Source organism: Chaetodon auriga, chromosome 7, assembly GCF_051107435.1.
Source record: "Chaetodon auriga isolate fChaAug3 chromosome 7, fChaAug3.hap1, whole genome shotgun sequence".
In the NCBI taxonomy this organism is placed as follows: Eukaryota; Metazoa; Chordata; class Actinopteri; order Chaetodontiformes; family Chaetodontidae; genus Chaetodon; species Chaetodon auriga.
In genome coordinates this window covers 21532501-21550254 of record NC_135080.1, presented here as the reverse complement: position 1 = coordinate 21550254, position 17754 = coordinate 21532501, and the positions used below count along the sequence as shown (strand labels likewise).

The 17754-nt window shown below is 41.7% G+C and overlaps 1 protein-coding gene across 1 annotated transcript; it reads left to right on the top strand.

Annotated features, from left to right (window-relative positions):
* The first annotated feature begins 130 nt into the window (after positions 1-130).
* mpzl3 (myelin protein zero-like 3) lies at positions 131-13407 on the top strand. Its single transcript, XM_076735399.1, has 6 exons — positions 131-340; positions 2839-3005; positions 8007-8220; positions 10628-10784; positions 12055-12124; positions 12515-13407. Exons 1-6 carry the CDS (start codon positions 241-243, stop codon positions 12593-12595), a joined length of 789 nt encoding a protein of 262 aa, XP_076591514.1. The 5' UTR covers positions 131-240; the 3' UTR covers positions 12596-13407.
* Positions 13408-17754: the final 4347 nt, after the last annotated feature.

Sequence of the window (17754 nt, the reverse complement as noted above, 5' to 3'; positions counted from 1 at the left end):
GATATGTTAAAAGACGTTTTTATCATTCATCGTGGTGTTCCACTTCATTGTTGTTTCACGCTCAGTGATACAGCAGCTCCACTTCCTGATACACCTGTTTGTCAGGTAGGACGGTCCGCTGCCTGCGCAACGGAGAGACTGACTCACAGCTACACAGACCATGGACGGAATTTTACCGAAACTTTGACGCAACTTTGAGGCTTTTTTTTTTTTTTTTTTTTTTTTTTCCCCCTCAGCGTCATGCGGGTGAATCCGTTTTCACATCTTAAAATGCGTCGACAGTGCCGAGGGAGTCCCGCTCTGAACGCCGTGTTGCTGCCGCTCTGGTTCGGACTTCTCGGTGAGTAAACAGGCCCGAGCTGCGCTCTCACGCCGCCCCGTCCGCCTACAGCGGTCGTGCTGTGACCACCAGGCCTGTTTTTTCCCGATAGTCTTACTTAGGTAACATAACAGTTTTATTTCAATTTTCTGTTAATTTAAATTCCTTTTCATAGTCCGCGTTTTATTTCCGCGGTCACAAGGGACACAAGTCCAAGAAAAGACAGAAAAACAGTTCCACAGCTCCGTGGACGCCATGACAAGACGGCCCAGGTTTTATTTTTAAGAGATTAATCAAATACCCCTTCTTGAGAGAGAGAGAGACGGTGCAAACAGCTTGTGTGTTTTAGCTTACAGTATGAAGAACACAGTAAACATGATTAAGAGCATGTGGCAGACTACACCCAGTTTTAATTCATAGAACCGTCAGTGAAGCTTAATGATTGAATTTTGTGCGGAGGAGTCCAAGTAGAGACGGTGATAGAGACAGGCCTGTGTGCTCAGCCAGCCTCTGAGAGCCTCTGACAGCTGGTATGCAGTCAGTTAAGAGCACTGACTTCTTGCCAAGTCCATTACAAACATGGCTGTGAACTGTGGGCAGATGTTTTCCTCTCTCTGAAAGCATCTGACCTGTGATTGAAGACATGAAAATTGGGAGTTGCATGCAGCAATGGCTACTGTGTATCGCTGGCTTAGTCAGAACACAGGCAACATGAAACAGAGGGAGCAGCTTTGTGACATTATGGTTTGTCTCTTTGTGATAAACACTTGTATTTTGTCTTGTATTTGTTTCCAGTGCAGTGTCTATCAGGATGTCCGAATGCAGCCGGTTTTTCCTGCCAGGGTCACATCGGGACAAACTGTCACAAAATCTTTTGTAATCCCATTTCGGTTTTTTAGACAGTTATTTTTTTCTCTGTAAGATGTCTTGTAGGAAGTAAGTGTCATCATGGCCACTGATGAGCCGCCAACTTTCCTATCCCACCACCAATTACTATCGTGGCTTCAAGTTCAAGAGCAGTTCAGCTTTCAAGGCTCCTCTGCTTGATTTCCTCTTTTATGAAGAGATAGCTTTGTTCACGTTGTCGACTCCCTCACCCCACCGTCTTTGTAGATGAATCTGGCTGATTGGGTGATGCTGGTATCTCTTACACTCTTTATTGTAACATAAACTTTGTCCTTATCAAGGCTTTCGGGGTCTAAGATGGAACCAGACGTGTCGGCCTGAGATCGGATATACCAGCTCATAGTTGGGCTGGAGGCAGTCTGAGGCCTTTTCTTTGAAATGGAGTACTATTTCATTTATGCCTCAAACACACAGCTGTGTGTTTGTGTTACGAATCAGGTGCTGACATGCAAATGTATCCAGTTTTCCAGTGATGTATTATGACCATACCTTTTGTTTTTAGCTAGTGCTTTTGCTGTATGGGTGGCAGTGCCTGTGAATCCACCACTGTCAGATATTGAAGGTCCCATGAGGATAAATTCTACTGAATTTGGTGATTCCTTTGATATTGATCCAAAATCCTTGCAAGCCTAACGACTTTCCCGATCCCGTCAGCATTAGGGAGCTGTGTTTACTGCTCATTAGCAAATCTTAGCATGCTAACACACTAAACCAAGATGGTGAGCCTGGGAAACATGATCTGCCAAACATCAGCATGTCAGCATTGTCACTGTGAGCGTGTCAACATGTTGATGTTAGCATTTAGCTCGAAGCACAGCTGCGTCTAAGTGCAAGCCTCACAGCGCTGTGAGCATGGCTGTAGACTGTCCTGTTTCCACAGGTTCAACTGAACTAAGAGATCAATGCCTGGATAAGTGATATGTGTCCAATGATTGCACTCTGGTTGGTGAAAATCCTGCCATTACAATGGACTGTGAAGGGAAGAGGGGTGAGGTGAATTCATTCCCTTGTCAATTTGTGGACATTGTCCTCGACCAGCTGCCCTGGCATGCTTGGCCTCTACACCTCTCGAGAGTCATTATGAAAATCAACTGAGCCGAACATTTATTAATAAAAAGGCCTCATTAATGCCTCAATGTCGCTGAATATATCAAGGTTCTCTCTCAAAGAAGCTGTCAGCGTTCAGCTCTTGGTTGTGGGTACAGTCGAGAGAGCTCCAAACAGTCATTTGTTGAAGATGCTGTAACAATGAAACAACATCTGGAGACACGGGGGCATAGCTCTACAGGCTGTTGAAGGCCCCTGTCAGACAGATGTGTAGCAAGTCAAATACAACAAGAGAGGCTGGTGAGAAAGTTGTATTAGGATGTCTCTCGGTTCAGTGCCTACCTGAAGGGATTGGCTGTGCTGCTGCGTTCATGCCTGCCACCACAGTGTGGGCATAGCTGTAGATGCTCGAGTTTTTATTTTCTCTCTTCCTTGTAGCAAATGTCACTTACGATGTGTCCTCCTTTCTCTTTGTCTGTTTCCTTTCCACTCCTGTTTCTCTTTCATCCTGGCCCTTTGTAACTCATCTGTTTTCCTCCTCCTCCTTCCTTCCATGTCACCTGCAGCCCCTTCCCTAGTCTCCTCCATCACAGTGACGACTCCAGCTGAGCTCCATGCCTCCAAAGGGGACGCCGTCACATTGTCCTGCACTTTCACGTCCAGCAGTAGGCCGACCAGTAAGATGACTGTCGACTGGTCTTACAGGCCCCAGAGTGGAGGGCCACCACAGACAGTGAGTATACATTTATCAGAATTACTGTAAGAACAAGGCTCTGTTATAGATTGTGGTGCAACATATGTGAAAATGAACATGCATGTTTCAGTTCAATCGGAGCTGTAGTCCACTCCAAATGTAGTTCCTATCAAGTTCAATGAAATGTGGGCAAAACATTCTCCATAACATATATGCGTATGTTACATTAAAGAAAAGCAAAGGCAAGAAATTCTACCAAATAGGTATATAATTCACACATTAGATAAAACTAAAGATGATTTACAGTTTGTGCAAACTTATTACTTTGCTCCTCAGATATATAACTTTTCTTATTACACCTTAGGTTACACACAGTTGGAAAAATACCAACTAAACATAACACAAGGCGCAAAGAAAAGTAATGATTAACTAGATGACAAAACAAAAATTACCACTTCCAATTCCCATGAACACTTACATAATATGCTTTTACCTTTAAGTGTCCCTGTATCTCTTTATCTGTGCATTTAATGCACTGGTCTGGGACTTTGGACTCAAGTAATACAGGGTAATAGAGGTGGTCCTTTATCACTTACATTGTGTAAATTTGAACCCAGTGTTAATAGTTAGAAGTAGTGAGGATGAACAAACATTTTCTGAAATTTTATAGAGTAAACGATTGGTTGATTAACTGGGAAAAGGAACAGCAGATTGCTCAACGGTGAAAACCATAGTTATTTGCAGCCCTAATGCATTTTACATAATATAATAAATTAAGAACTTCAGGCGTCAAGTTGTTTCCATTTAATTTGGAAGATAATGATAAGGCCTCACACAGGTACAGGTATGTGACTCCCATTGGTCACTCTGTACAAACATGACTTGTTTGAATATGTGGTTGCTTTATTTGCATTTTTGACCAGCTTCTCTTCATTTCCGAACCTACATGTCCACCTACACCCTGTCAGTCTCAGTTTTAATGCAGATACTGTGTGTGTACCTGTACATGTGATTTATCAACACAGCCCAGCCTTTGTATCTTTCGAGAGGGGGGGGGGCTTTGCAGGAAACCCTGGCTGGTCAGCTACTGTAATTCCCCTTCCTATGTGGTGCTTTCGTGGTCTTGTTTGAAATGCGTTCAGATGTTTCCATCCTCACCCATAACTGCACTCAGTCCTCCAACCCCGCTCACTCTGGGTTCAGTTTCAGTGACCAGTCCACTAAAAATCCACCGCATGATTTAAGCAGCTCCATTTGTACTTGAAGATACCCATCAAATGTGGTTCTGTGTAATTGCATTTGGACCATGGGAATCTATAGTGTGGTAGCTGCAACCCTATATGCTATCATTTCCTATAGGAGCACTCAGAGTTAAGTGGAGGCTAATGCTTTGTGGCTCTGCTGATACGGAGTGCTGTTGGTTTAGTCATTAAGATGCAGTTGTCTCAAAGTGTGCAGGGGGAGGAGGAGAAGAAGGAGGTGGTGACGTTAGAGGGTGTATGCACGTGTGTCAGTCAGCAGATAGCTTGGTATTACCTCACAAAGCACACAGGTATTAGGTGTGTCCTTAGTCACATAGTGCTTGTATTTCTTGCGACCCAGCCCTGCTAGTTTGTTCTCTTTATCTCAGATGAATTATGTCTGGCAGTTTCTTGATACGGCCTATAGATGGAACTGAGTCTGGAAGTTTCTAATTTCTATTTCTAAGTCTTCATTTACTTTCCATCCAATTTCATTAGCAGTTTTGGCTGCTTTATTGGCCTGTGTGTCCCCGGTCGTATATCACACTGGGAAAGACCATGAATAAGCATGTGAAAAGCTCCATCAGAAAATATGATTTTGCAGCCAAAGCTTTAGTGTCAATCTGAATTGCTGCAGTGCTTCAGTGGCTTGCATAATTACCTCAGTCCTGATGAGAATTAATTTTGCAGATTGGAGAAGAGAGGCTGAATGTTCAATCAAATATCAGTGGGAGGTGATGGTAATTGGAGGATTTGCCAATTGAATTCTGCTGAATAATTCTAAAAATAGATCTATTATGGTGATTTAAAACTTCAGTTAAGCACTGGTTTTCCGTTTGTCAAGTCGGTGGAAGCTTTTGTCTAAATTATCAAATAGATTTATAGAATAGGTGCCCCCGTGGGGAAAACACTCCAACTTTCTTGGCTGTGTTGCAGCTTCTTTCATGAGTTTAAAAGGATCATTGGGTTGAATGCTCGTTTCCAGACTGAGACGGTGTGGTCAGTGATTCAAGCTGCTGTCCTGTAGGCTGAGCTCTGCCAAGTCCTCAAATGATCAGCCACTGGATGAATAAATACAGGGAGGTGACTCGGTTTACGTCTGTCTGCCTCTCAGAAAATGCTGCTGGTAGACACACTTGTAAAACCATAAAACTGTGTTAGTGCAGTGATTGTTCCGGTGATTCTGTGTTTGCTTTGTTTCTTTTTGTTTGCCTCTGGTCATATAAGCACAGATTACAGATTTCACACATTGTAAAGATGGAAGTCGAAGTCTATTGAAGTCTGTTTATTTTTCTTCATATTTTCATATACAGATATTTGCTCATGTACAGAGTTTTCATGTCCTTTAGTTTTATTGATTTATTTATTATTTTCACCATGCATATATTTCGTATTTTAGATACTTACATAGCATATATCATAAATGATACATTTTTCTATTCAGTTTGCAGGGAACCTTATGAATTTGATTTAATTTTGGATCTTTTTTAATATTTCCCAAAACTGAAATGATTTATTTCCTGCACTTACTTGCAGGAGGCTTGGAAAGCTTGAATAAAGGGCGAAGAAGAATTGACAAACTCTTCATGGCAGTTGTTTAAAAGGGGGTGTGACATGGGGCTTTGCATTGAAAGAGACATTCACGCTTTTCTTTGAGAAAATACAGAAAAACATGGTGTTCACTATGAAAACATTTCAGAGGAATTTCTTTGCAAAAAACCACTAGAATATTTTTTTTATTTTTTTTAGAATTACGATGATATCTGAAAGACGCTCATCTTCTCTGCTCACTTAGGCTTGTTACAAAGCGCTCTACATAGTTATAGAGTAGGATTATTCAGTGGGGCGTCCTGAATGGCACTGACATTCCATTGGCTGCTCGTGGTTGTGAACATCAAGGACACTTATTGATATGGAGATGGTGGAGTGACTAGAAGCTGATGTCCGCTACCCACTAGAGCAGCCTTGAGCCTTTTGAGAACACTTTGGGTCTGTTTTAGTGGCAGCACAGCAACCAGTGCAGGCAGCGCTTCGATCGTTTTCCTGACCTTTGCCCGTCTGGGTGGTGTTTCACACCCAGACATCCACTGACTTCACTACAGTGAATTTATTAATCACCACACGCTCCAATCTATATTCACCTCCACCCAGCCCTTTTGCACTTTGAGCTGCTGCACGTACCTGAACCAAAATAGCAGGTTCGCTTGCAGGCGCCCACGCAGTCTGGGAGCCCGTACAGAGACGTACAGCTTCGCGCTTGTTGTTGCAGTTGCACGATGAAAATAGGGCCCTTTTAGTTGTGACATGAAAGGAGCTGCACCAATTGGCTGGATGCAAAAACATCCATGTTGTTTTAAGAAGAAATCAATAGCTCTCTGCTGCTGTGCTTTTGAGAGTACAGATGAAGGCCACGCAGCTCTGATCTTATCCCTCAAATAATCTAAAAGCCTCTTGATGTCTTCATGGTTCTTATCTGACTCAACTAGCTCAGTCCAAGACGTAGACCAGAACAGTAATGACCAGCTGCTCATATTAAGTATCAGTCCACTAATTGTATTTATTTATCTTACTGTAACAGTTTCTTTTCCAATTAGCTGAAATTGTTCCTTTTCATTCTCACTGTACTGAACAAAGTCTTACTGCACTGTTTGTGTGAGTTGCAGTATGTCAGGCAGACTTTAAGTTCTGCTGTCCAGATGCATCCGTTCATACCAGCGTATAAATGGATTAAGCAAAGTGTTCGGGTTTTTCACTTTATCACATGGTTTTCTTTCAGCTTTTACTAAAATAAGATGAATGGAAAGTGAACAAAGAGTCAATCAACAGTATATAAGATATACAAACAGTGTCTAAGACCAACAGAGAAAAGATAAAAGCAGACATATTCACGATCAACCCCTCCATCAGAGCACTTGTTATTTTCCTATTTGTGTTAATGTGTTTTTACCTTCAGTGTTTTTGTTTTTTGTGGTTACTGGTGACTAACCAGGGCGTCATAAAACTTATTAAAACACAAACTCCACACTGTTAGTTTACTCTGTGAAAAGCACATCCTGTAGTATTTGTACATTTTCATCCCCCCTTCTCCGCCCACATACACAACAACACACTCATACTCTGGATGTCGTGCTTTGCAGAGGTCAGGGTCAGCCTGACGTGGGAGTTAATGACGAGATGGAGTTTGTCGCTGAAAACAAACTTAGGTGGTCAGCGTTAAACTAAAATGTAAAAATTCAGTTTTTGAGGCATCTGTACTTTAAATACTCTCTCTCTCATGCACAGTCATGCATTTCTTTGCCTCGTCCTTGATGAGATCTTTATTCATGTTTCTAAGATTGAACAGGCAGCCCTCTTCACTCTGCTGTTGACAATATTGCCAAAAGAAAAAGTCCCACTGCCATCTGTCCCACCACCTGTTGCTCCAGACACTTTTCCCTTAGGCAGAAAAATGATAAGTTAGATGTAGAAATGATGATTCTTATCAGATTCTGTTTTATTTATACTTTATGCAGCGTCCCAGCTTTTTTGGAATCGGGGTTATGTATGCTGTCTGTATAGGAGAACTGATCAATGAGTTTATTTAGGTGTTGCTCTGCTGGTGACATGACCTGTCATGACATAACATGTCTCATAAAGTGAATAAGAAATGCACAATACATCACTGCACGTGAACCTGTCAAAAGCTGGGAGGCTTGATCAGATATCATTTCAGATCCTTGCTCATGGCCTTTATTTGACCACACCCATCTGTTTCATACAAATAACAGTTTTTTTTTCACCGTCTCTCACTCCCATCCAGTTTTTCCACTTCTCCTCACGGGCGTACCCTCCGCTTGACGGTCAGTTTACTGGTCGAATCCGGTGGCAGGGAACCCCGGCGCGCGGGGACGCCTCCATCTCTCTGATTAACGCCACGCTGAACGATAACGGGACCTACACATGCTCAGTCAGAAATCCTCCTGATGTCCACGGGTCTCCGGCTTCGCACACTGTACTCACTGTCACGCCAAAGGGTAAGACGGTGCACATACACACATGCAGCAGGGCCCGTTTCTGCACACTTGAATTCTGATGATCCCACCCTGATAAATATCCGTATTGATCCTCTCAAACATGTATGATTTCTTGTGTGTGTGTCCTGATTTCACCTCAGATGTCTGGATTTGTTTTTTCTCACAGTAATACTCTGTGTACATGCAGAGACAGGGTGGAGAAGAAGAAGTTTAATTTTCCACTGCCAGACACATTTTTTCTTAGATAACAGCCTAATCCAAACATCTGTTTATGTGTAAGCCTGTCATTTTAGCTATACTGGCTCACACATATTAGCCTGCCTCCTCTGTCAGGAGACTGTAGCTGGGTGGAGGGAGGGATGTAGTGCACAGTCAGCCATCAGATCTAAGTTAGCTTATTTTGACTGGTCAAAACGGTTTTGACCTAAACTTCAGGCAGACTAAGAATCACTGAACGGCTCTAAGATAAATGATGACAGCGGTTCTTTAAAGACATTTCACATGTTTGGAAATACACTGAATTGATTTTCCAAGGTCAGCGGTATCGTCAGGGAGAGGGAGGCTGCTGCCGCTCTTGTGATCAGGTGTCTAACTCCCCTTAATGATCCAGCTCTGCCAGCAGAGAACAAACAAATCAGAGTATCCGGCCTCGGTCAATACACAGCGTTTATGACACTAGTTAGTAAAACCTGCTGCACTAATAGTGTCTTATGGCTAACCATTCCCTCTAGTGAAAGTTACAACCCGCTCCGTGGATTGCAGTTTTCACATGTGTTCGAAATTTGGTCTTTAATGATGATAACGTCAAGTTATTTAACTTTAGATTTCACAGGAATCCCCGGCATTTTTAAATCACTGAAGGCTTTGATGGAAAGCAACTCACTTGGATACTTTAACCGAAATACCACTTTGAGATCCATCAGTTGAATAGGAGACATTATATTTCCTGCCACTGAAATACCTTTTAAGCAACTTTTTAAAAATGAATTGGCTAGAATTTGCATGGGGAGTTAACGGGACAGCCCTGATGGATCCCCTGTTCCGCTCTAAATCTCTTCATAGCTCCATGGGGCAGTTTAATTGAACTAGTCCCAAAAACATAAGGTACATATTGATTTTTCAAAATATTTTCCAAAGCCAAACAAATCAAGAGCTTTACACATAAATTTACGCTCATTGCAGCCAAAAGCCTTGTGAAAATCTAGAAAAAGAATGAATCTGAACAGTATAAAACATCAAGACTGAGTCTTCTAATATCAATTATGTATCTACCAGACATAGAGCCATTTTGGGATTCATCAATAATGTAATCTAGGACTTTCTTTAATTTACTAGCTAGACATAATGCAATGATTTTATAATCAGTGTTTAGCAATGAGATGAGATGCCAATTATCCAACATTAGCATATCTTTCTGGGGCTTTGGGATTAGAGTAATTAAATCTTGGCATAGTGAAGGAGGGAGTTCTTCATTGTTGATGCTCAGACAATAAGGGGGCGAGCTCTGTTGACATTTAAGAAAATTCACAAGTCAACCCATCTATTCCAGGGGATTTTGGAACTGTGCCAGTTAGGGAAAACCTTGTCATGCCGTTTTGTTCTAAGCTCTGCCTAGCTTGAAGAAATAGCTAGAGCTGTGTTCCTTCTCTTCGATCCACTCTTAAGTAAGAGTGAATTATTGAGCTTCCACCAAGCAGGAGTCCTTTTATTTACTCTATTCAGTAATATTTCACAACCAATAGGATGGCTTTGTGGACTGTCACAGCACTGATTTCTATGTGACATGTCGTGGGTCAAACAAAAGTCTGCATCCGAGGTTTTTGCAGAAAGAAATAATGCCTTTCGAGCATTAACTGTAAAGCTCTTATTAAGTAGAACAGCTGTCACTGTAATCTGACAGCTGTTTATTTGCAGAAAGCAGAACTCATCCTCCGAGCTGAATGCGGGCATCAGATCAGTCTTGTTATCCACATACACTCTCCCTGCGACAAAGTAAGTGATCTTCCTCTCCTGACGGGCCTGCTGAATTACCGGCCACCGTCGGTTCCGTTTTTCATTATCCTCCGAAGTAAGATCCTCCTCGAGGGGGACATTTCTTTCCTTCAAGTATTCAAAGTGTTTAGACATCTTCCAGACCATGTCGCAGAAATGTCTCCTAGAGAACTGAAGGATAACATGGCAGAATTGTGCTTTGGCTGGGTGTTTCTGCCAAGCCTGCAAACCGAATCTGAAGCATCCACTGCTACATATTTACCGACACACACAGAACCGCTGTATGTGCTGTATATTGCATATATGTCTGTGTAATTTAATCTTCTGTAAGTGAGGATGGTATGGCGTCATGTGTGTGCGTGGTCATAAACAGCTTGTTAATGTGTGTCAAATGACCTCACATCCTCCTCCCCAGCACCCAGCATTCGCTTCTCCGATGTTGCGGTCCTCCTCGCTTTCGTCCTCCTCCCCTCCGCTGTCATCACCCTCGTTCTGATTGGTCGGATGCTCTGTCCCAAGAACCTGCGCAGCCAATCGAAATCCTACAGATCGCCCATAGAGGTCACAGAAGGGTGAGTAGATTTATTCAACCAATCACTGCTGTGGGTCTCCGGGGGGTAATGATCGTCATTGCAGGCTTTGATGGTTATAAATGTGCTTCTGGGTCGCTAATTTGATGACGATTGAACAAGAATTTGAGTTTTAGCTGAAGGTTGGATTCCAGTTGGTGTGCTTGCTGTGGAAAGGTGCTATGAATCAGTGAGGAGCGCAGCACTAAAGCCTGCAATTAGCTGATCTTCAGGCTGGTTTACAGTGCTGTGTGTTACTCCCTGTGATTTGAAGTCACACAGGAGCTGCTATTTGCTCTTTTGGCTGATGTAATACCAGAATATAAATGTTAAACAAGCTAGTGCTGCTCTCTGATACATATCAAACAGATCCATGTTCATTTTAGGCCCTTTATTTTTGTTTGCTTTATGTAGTTATAATGTAATCTGCAGATTTACCTGCAGCTCTTTTCTTCATTGTTCTCTTTACCTGGAGTTCTCAAAACCACAATGAGTTAACCTGTTTACTGTAAACTGTGCTCAGGTATCTTCTTCCAGCAGGAAACAACACATTTTTAATCCTGTTTTAACAAACTTTTTGGGACACATGCTTATTTTATAGAGTTAAATTAAAAGATTTCTCATCATTGAAATGTAAAGCTGGAGCCAGCAGCCTTTTAGCTTAGCTTGCATAAAGAGTCAGGAAAGAGTCATGTACATAACAGCCTGTGAAAACACAAATTGTCCTTTCCTGATACGACATATTCATTAATGATCTTTACAGTGACTGGAAAGTGGATTTTTTTACTCTCATACTGGTTCAGGGAAGCTTCCCTCCCTGTTTCCAGTCTTTTTGCTAAGCTAGGCTAACTGGCTGCTGGCTCCAGCTTAATGTGGATGAACATGAGAGTGGTATCAATCTTCTCATCGAAGTCTAAGTCATCGAATATTTTCCAAATTGTTGAAATGTTCTTTTCATGCAGGCATGGGGAACTTCTTTCCTATTAAGGGCCATTTTAATTTCTATGACATCCTTCGAGAGCCATGCTAAATTATTGAACACATATATCACTGACCTCTGCGATGGGTGTTGCGTCTGATGTCAGATGGTAGTGATGATGATGATGCTAGTCGCAGCTGGTTTTCCAGGGCTGGGTCAATCAAAAATAATGAGCCTATGTTCAGGGCATGTAAGCAGAGTGTCAAACTGTTACAAGCAGGCTTTTTCATGGCAATTGTAAGTGTGATTATTGTCATTACTCACCATCTTAACTGTCCATTCTGCATTCGTCAGAGAGGAGTATGGCATCTACCCACCAGGGGACAAAGTAAAGAGGGCCTCGTGCTGTGACCTATATCTGATGGTACGGCACACAACATTCATTATATCACACATTTCTTCCAACCCATAAATAACTTAATGAGACATGTCTGCCAGATCTGTTTCACGTTGAATTTTGCATGATCTCTATGTCTGACAACAGGACTTGAGGGTTTATGAAACATTGATTTTTCTGATGAAGTTGTTGTGTATTTGGGTCTACTCTGTGTGTGCATGTGTGTGTGTGTGTGCGTGCGCGTGCGTGTGCGTGTGTGTGTGTGTGTGTGTGTGTGTGTGTGTGTGTGTGTGTGTGCGTGTGCATGTGCATGCATGCATGTGTGCATGTGTGCATGTGTGTGTGTGTGCATGTGTGTGTGTGCGCGCGTGCATGTGTCTGTCTTCATCTGACTGGCTAGTTTTCTGGTCTGTCCAGGAGTCAGAGGATGAAGATGAGTATCTCAACCTGAAGCAGAGACCTTCTTTGCATGACGGCTATGCTGAGTCTCAGTGCTAGAGAACCCTGCTGGTTGGGAGATGTAACTGCAACATCTAGACCTACAGGTGCCTTACACATGGGAGTCACTGAATGGCAATTAATGCTGGATTCTTGTCACCTTTGCCACACTTGACCACTTACCCAGTCACTCTGGTGATGTTTACTTTTTGTGGTAACCCCTTTGTCTTGAGACAGTCTGAATTACGCATCTTCAGCATTATATTTACACCATTAAATGTGTCAATAATATGATTCACCTTTTGCCTACAAGCTCCTAAATTTCCCAAGACCTCTCATGAGCCAGTCCACTGTTTTCATACCAGTGAGCTGTGAAACAGCAGAGGCCTTAAATCCCAAGTTTTAGAGCTTGTGGTCTTGATGAGTTGTCATTTATTTGTTCAGTCTCTGCACAGGTAAGCAGCCGGTATCATTCTGTTAGGTACCAACTGACAAGCACTATGTGTATTTTTATATCTTGTTGATTCATGTTTGTTACCTGCTTATTGTGAAGGAGATAGATATGTTTTGTCTAATTTATTGCGTGTGCCGCAGCATCTGTATGTCTCTGTCGAGGTGTAGTGGAACATTTCTGTTAAATCCTTAATTTTTGGAAAGAAAATAAATGGTTTGATTTCAAATGTCATCTGCGACCACTGAGTACTATTTGTACAGTATGTTGTTTGTACAGCACAGTGTCTGTACATTACTACCATATCAAGATTTCCACATAAAGTGTGTGTGTTACCTTACTACTCAGCATAGTTTGGGGATATGTGAGTTTGTATGTGATTATTTCGTGTGTTGTGACAGGAATGAGTCTTGGTTTTGTATGCACAGCTTTCCTTTTTTAAATCTTTTGCAACATTTTTGCCTAAATAAGTAGTTCTTTTTTTTTTTAGATGAGCATGACTTCATTAGAAGATGCTCCCAGCAAGTTAATAAAAATATTTTTTTCATTAAACAGATGCATCTTTGTTTGCAAACAGATAATTTGCTGGCTGATGCCATGCAGTCACCATTTTCACTGCTTTCTGCTCTTTGTTTGGTCTGTTGCACTATTCATGGATGTTGTTGAATATTCCTTCAAAAACTCAAAGGACAGGCTGGAGTCTGAGAGATTCACTCTCAAATTGCAGCAGCATCTGTTTCATGTACGCAGTCGTGGGACTCGAGAGTCATAAAAAGACCTAATAAAAACCCACCAATGCAACACACACACAAAACAATAAGTCCTCATTCTGTCTCATTTCTTTTCTATTTCCCATTCAGCTCATTCATGCCCTCTAGGTTTTAATAATTCACACACTGCTATGGTGGAACAATTATCATTCCTGCTTCATCTGAACTACCATGGCAACAGCTTACTCATGTCAGGCAGAAAAAAATTAAAAATTGATTGAAGAAAGAAAATATGCAGCTGACTGCCTGGACTCAATTTTTCTGGACAAATGTTGATGGGGAGGGGGGTCCGTCAGATTTTGCAGTCCCCAAACTGAAGGGATGTAGTATCATTACTGCTAAATAGTGTCTGTAAGATGTACAAATTTACAATACTAATGTGGACCTACTGAGCATTTCTTTGTCTAAATGCTCCAATAAGCCAGACTTTTTGTGAAACATTCATTCAAAATTCTTCCATTGGGTTTAGCAGAGAGGAGGTCCCAATCCTCCCTTAGTTGAAATGCTGGAGATTTGCCTTATTTATCCAAATTTATTTCAGCTGTCGGCTATTGTTAGTAGGGGAAATCTTGATGGACGGGAAATGTGAATACAAATCCTAACGGTGAAATACATAACTCTCCTGAACAGCAGCATCCCGAGGAAGCCAGTCCCACCAGCAATGGTTGAACCTACAACCAGCTCCACCCCCGCCACAGGATACTCATGTCCACTGAGTGCACTCATAATTGAGCCTACTACTGAGGTAAGACGCATCATATTCAGATTGAATGACAAAAAGTGCCTCACATCTATTCATTGCTTGAGTGTGATAGATTGCTTGGTTGTTCCCAGCATGAACCAGTTTGTTCTGGGGGTCACCACTTGATTAAAAAATATATTTCTGACATTATTTTGTGGAATTCTTACTACTTGCAGCTCTTCAGGCATCCAAAAATCCTTCAAATAGAACAACGTGAGAACAAACTCACTCTTTGAACTGTTATCAACTAAAGTCCACATTGAGACTTCAACCTCTAAGCATAGCACTGAGTCACAAGCCAGAAAAGTTGGGAACCGCTTTCCTAATCTTTTTTAAACTCTAAAATACTGCTCCGAACACAAGAACAAGGCACAGAAATCACCAGCTTGACAATGTAAATAACAAGAAGACACAAGCCATTAGCCGTTGTTAGTGGACTTGTGTTAACCGGGCTGTGCATGTATCTTTAAATGCACTGTGCTGCAAGTTGCCACCTTACAATGTTACTGATTAAAATATATGGAGGGAAAGTTTTGGGCTAAAAGACTATAAATAACTCTAATTTCTTTGGCCTGACACAGTCAGTTGTCTCTTTGTGGAAGAACACCTGTGTGACATTTGTGTGAGTGCAGCTGTGTCAGATGTAGGAGTCATGTCCGTGCTCAGAAGTGGACACCTGGTCCACTTGTGTTTTATAATGGCTGGTGAGGAAACCTTTGATTTTCATCCTCTGGGTCACTGTCTCCTGCTGTCTCAGACCATACGCAGGGAAGAGAGCATGGGAGCAACAAAAGTGATTTTAAAATTTGTTTATGGCTAAACTAAATGTTCATCTGACAGTTAACATGTTTTCTTTTTTCTATTTGTATGTACGGATAGATATGAGCTATACTTCCGCAGCCATAGCAATGCACTAACACAGTCGATCTGCTTCCTGATGACTTAATAAATACAAGAGTGATTAACGATCAGCCTTTGGTTGAATTGTAGTTTAATGCATTAAGTCTAGTGTGATAAATGCAGACAGGACAGGAAGTCCAATTCTTGGTTCAGGATCATCAACACTGGTGTGGCACACAATACCTAACAGACAAGACGGTGCAGTGAAGATGTATTGATCCAGACAGCTGGAGTATTTGGGGGGTTTGAGGGGAAAAGCAGTTGCTTGACTTAAATGGATAAATGGGCTGAATCTACTGCATGTGTCTAGGATATTAAACATACATTTCACATTAACTAAAGCTGTATAAGAATAAAGCTGCATGGATGTGTGCTCCTGGTTGGAGTGCCAGCTGAGAGCTCCATTTATCTCTTCTTTTACACTCAACTGGCAAATGTTTCATTGTCGTCTTTAACCAGCCAGGCACACACATCCTAGCAACGGCTTCACTGTGATTCTTCCTTTTGACATTTGGCCTAATCAAACTAACCAATGATGCTCAATAAAATCTGCCTGACAGTGAATCATTTTCTTATGTGTGACATTTCGGCCGCTTCCATTCATGCTTTCATTTTTTTTTTCTCACTGGTTATTGCTGCTTAGCCATAATAACACTCATAATGTAGGCCTAGCATGAGAAATAATATGAGTGCAGGTCACTGCAGGTAGTAATGGTAAGTGCACAAAGGTTGCTTGTGGTAACTGTTCTTTTCTATAACACGACATGAACACCACAAGATGATCGGTCATTAGACATCAGACAGAGTTGTGACTTCAGAGCTTTACACTTTCAAAACAGGTACTTACCACTATAATCTTAGTATTTTGTGTCAACATGTTCATTCCTCTTCTGCAGCTGTTTCAGTTTCATCTCTGCACTAATGAGCTAACTTCTACGGGGAATATTTTCAGTTAGGCGGTTACAGGACAACGTGATCTGTGTTGAAAGTCTTTGATGCTCCTGCAATTATTTGCCCACGAAAGGAGTCTGAATCACTAAAGATTACTTATCACCCCTTGAAGATCACGCACTATTTAAAACGTACATCTCCTTGCCTCACATTCATTGCATCTTTGTAGGAATAAATCATCTGCAATATAGTATACATAACCTTTGTCAGTTTTAAAAGTAGTATATTTTAAGCTTGATGTTATTGTAGCGTGTGTGTGTTCCACAGCAAGCATGCAGGCATTTACACTGCCTGTGTTAGCATCCTGTACAGTATGTCGTGTTCTTGTAAGCAAAACTGGATACAATTCAAAGCGCCGCAGTTTTCAATGCCCTCAAAGGGGCAATTAATTGATTGTAATGGGTATGGTAAATGTGGCTTTTATCTTGATGTTCCAAGATAACTTGCAGTTGGTAGGATTGCATGTGAATCTCATTGTCTTTCACAGATACAGTGACCTTTCACAGTGCAAATGAGGAGCTTCTGCACAGTCAGTCCGAAAGGACAGACTGCACTGATGATGTGCAATGCCACAGGCAACAGAATGCATCCGGAGGTGCACTAGGCAAGACTTCCACATAAAAATAATATATAATAATATAAATAATAACAACTTTGAACTTGAAATCAAGAACAAAATGAGTAATCTGAACTTCAGTGTATCGATGGTAGTATAAAATGACTGTAGTCCACACCATAGCTCCATTCTGCAGGGTGTTCTTTTGCCACCTATGACAGCACATTTGGTGCCACAATACTTGATATGCAACACTTACAGTGGGCTATATTTAAATGTAGTTTACAAAAATATGGATAGCTAACACTGCTTCAAAAGAAAGCACGCTCAAGTCGACTGAGAAACAAATGATCCTGCATTAGCTGATGATGTGACAGCGTCTTGTGATGTGAAATGGGAAAGCGACAACACGCTGCAAACTGGGTGCCCGATTCCTGAGACTTCATGTTTGGTAATAAACCACGCCGAAATCACAAAAATGACATCGTAAACACTAACAACCGGCAGTAAAGTCTTGTCAGGACCCTTGGCAGCTTCTCGATAACAGTGTGACAAGACAGTGTGACATTATTGATCTCTGTGGTTGCTACAGCAGCAGATTCAGCTGCTTAACAGGACAGTCAAAGAAGTGGACACAGATTAGCATACTAAGATGTCAAGATAAGGAGCAGCCACTGGGTCAGCTTGCAGTCAACTGCTGGCCAGCATGGTGCAATTACAGATTAATTGTTTTCAGAGAACAACCCACACACTCTGTGTTTCTTCAGCCGTCACTGGCTCGGCCTCAGCTTGATTTGGCTGTCAGGGATTTGAGTGTTTGGATTTTTCTTTATCATTTGGGCAAACCCG

What these genes read in the sequence shown, in the direction of transcription:
- mpzl3 (XM_076735399.1), top strand. Translation starts at nt 241, where the DNA reads ATGCGGGTGAATCCGTTTTCACATCTTAAAATGCGTCGACAGTGCCGA. An exon ending in ACTCACTGTCACGCCAAAGG is followed by an intron (nt 8,221 to 10,627) that starts GTAAGACGGTGC and finishes CCTCCTCCCCAG; the next exon opens with CACCCAGCATTCGCTTCTCC. An exon ending in GCTGTGACCTATATCTGATG is followed by an intron (nt 12,125 to 12,514) that starts GTACGGCACACA and finishes TGGTCTGTCCAG; the next exon opens with GAGTCAGAGGATGAAGATGA.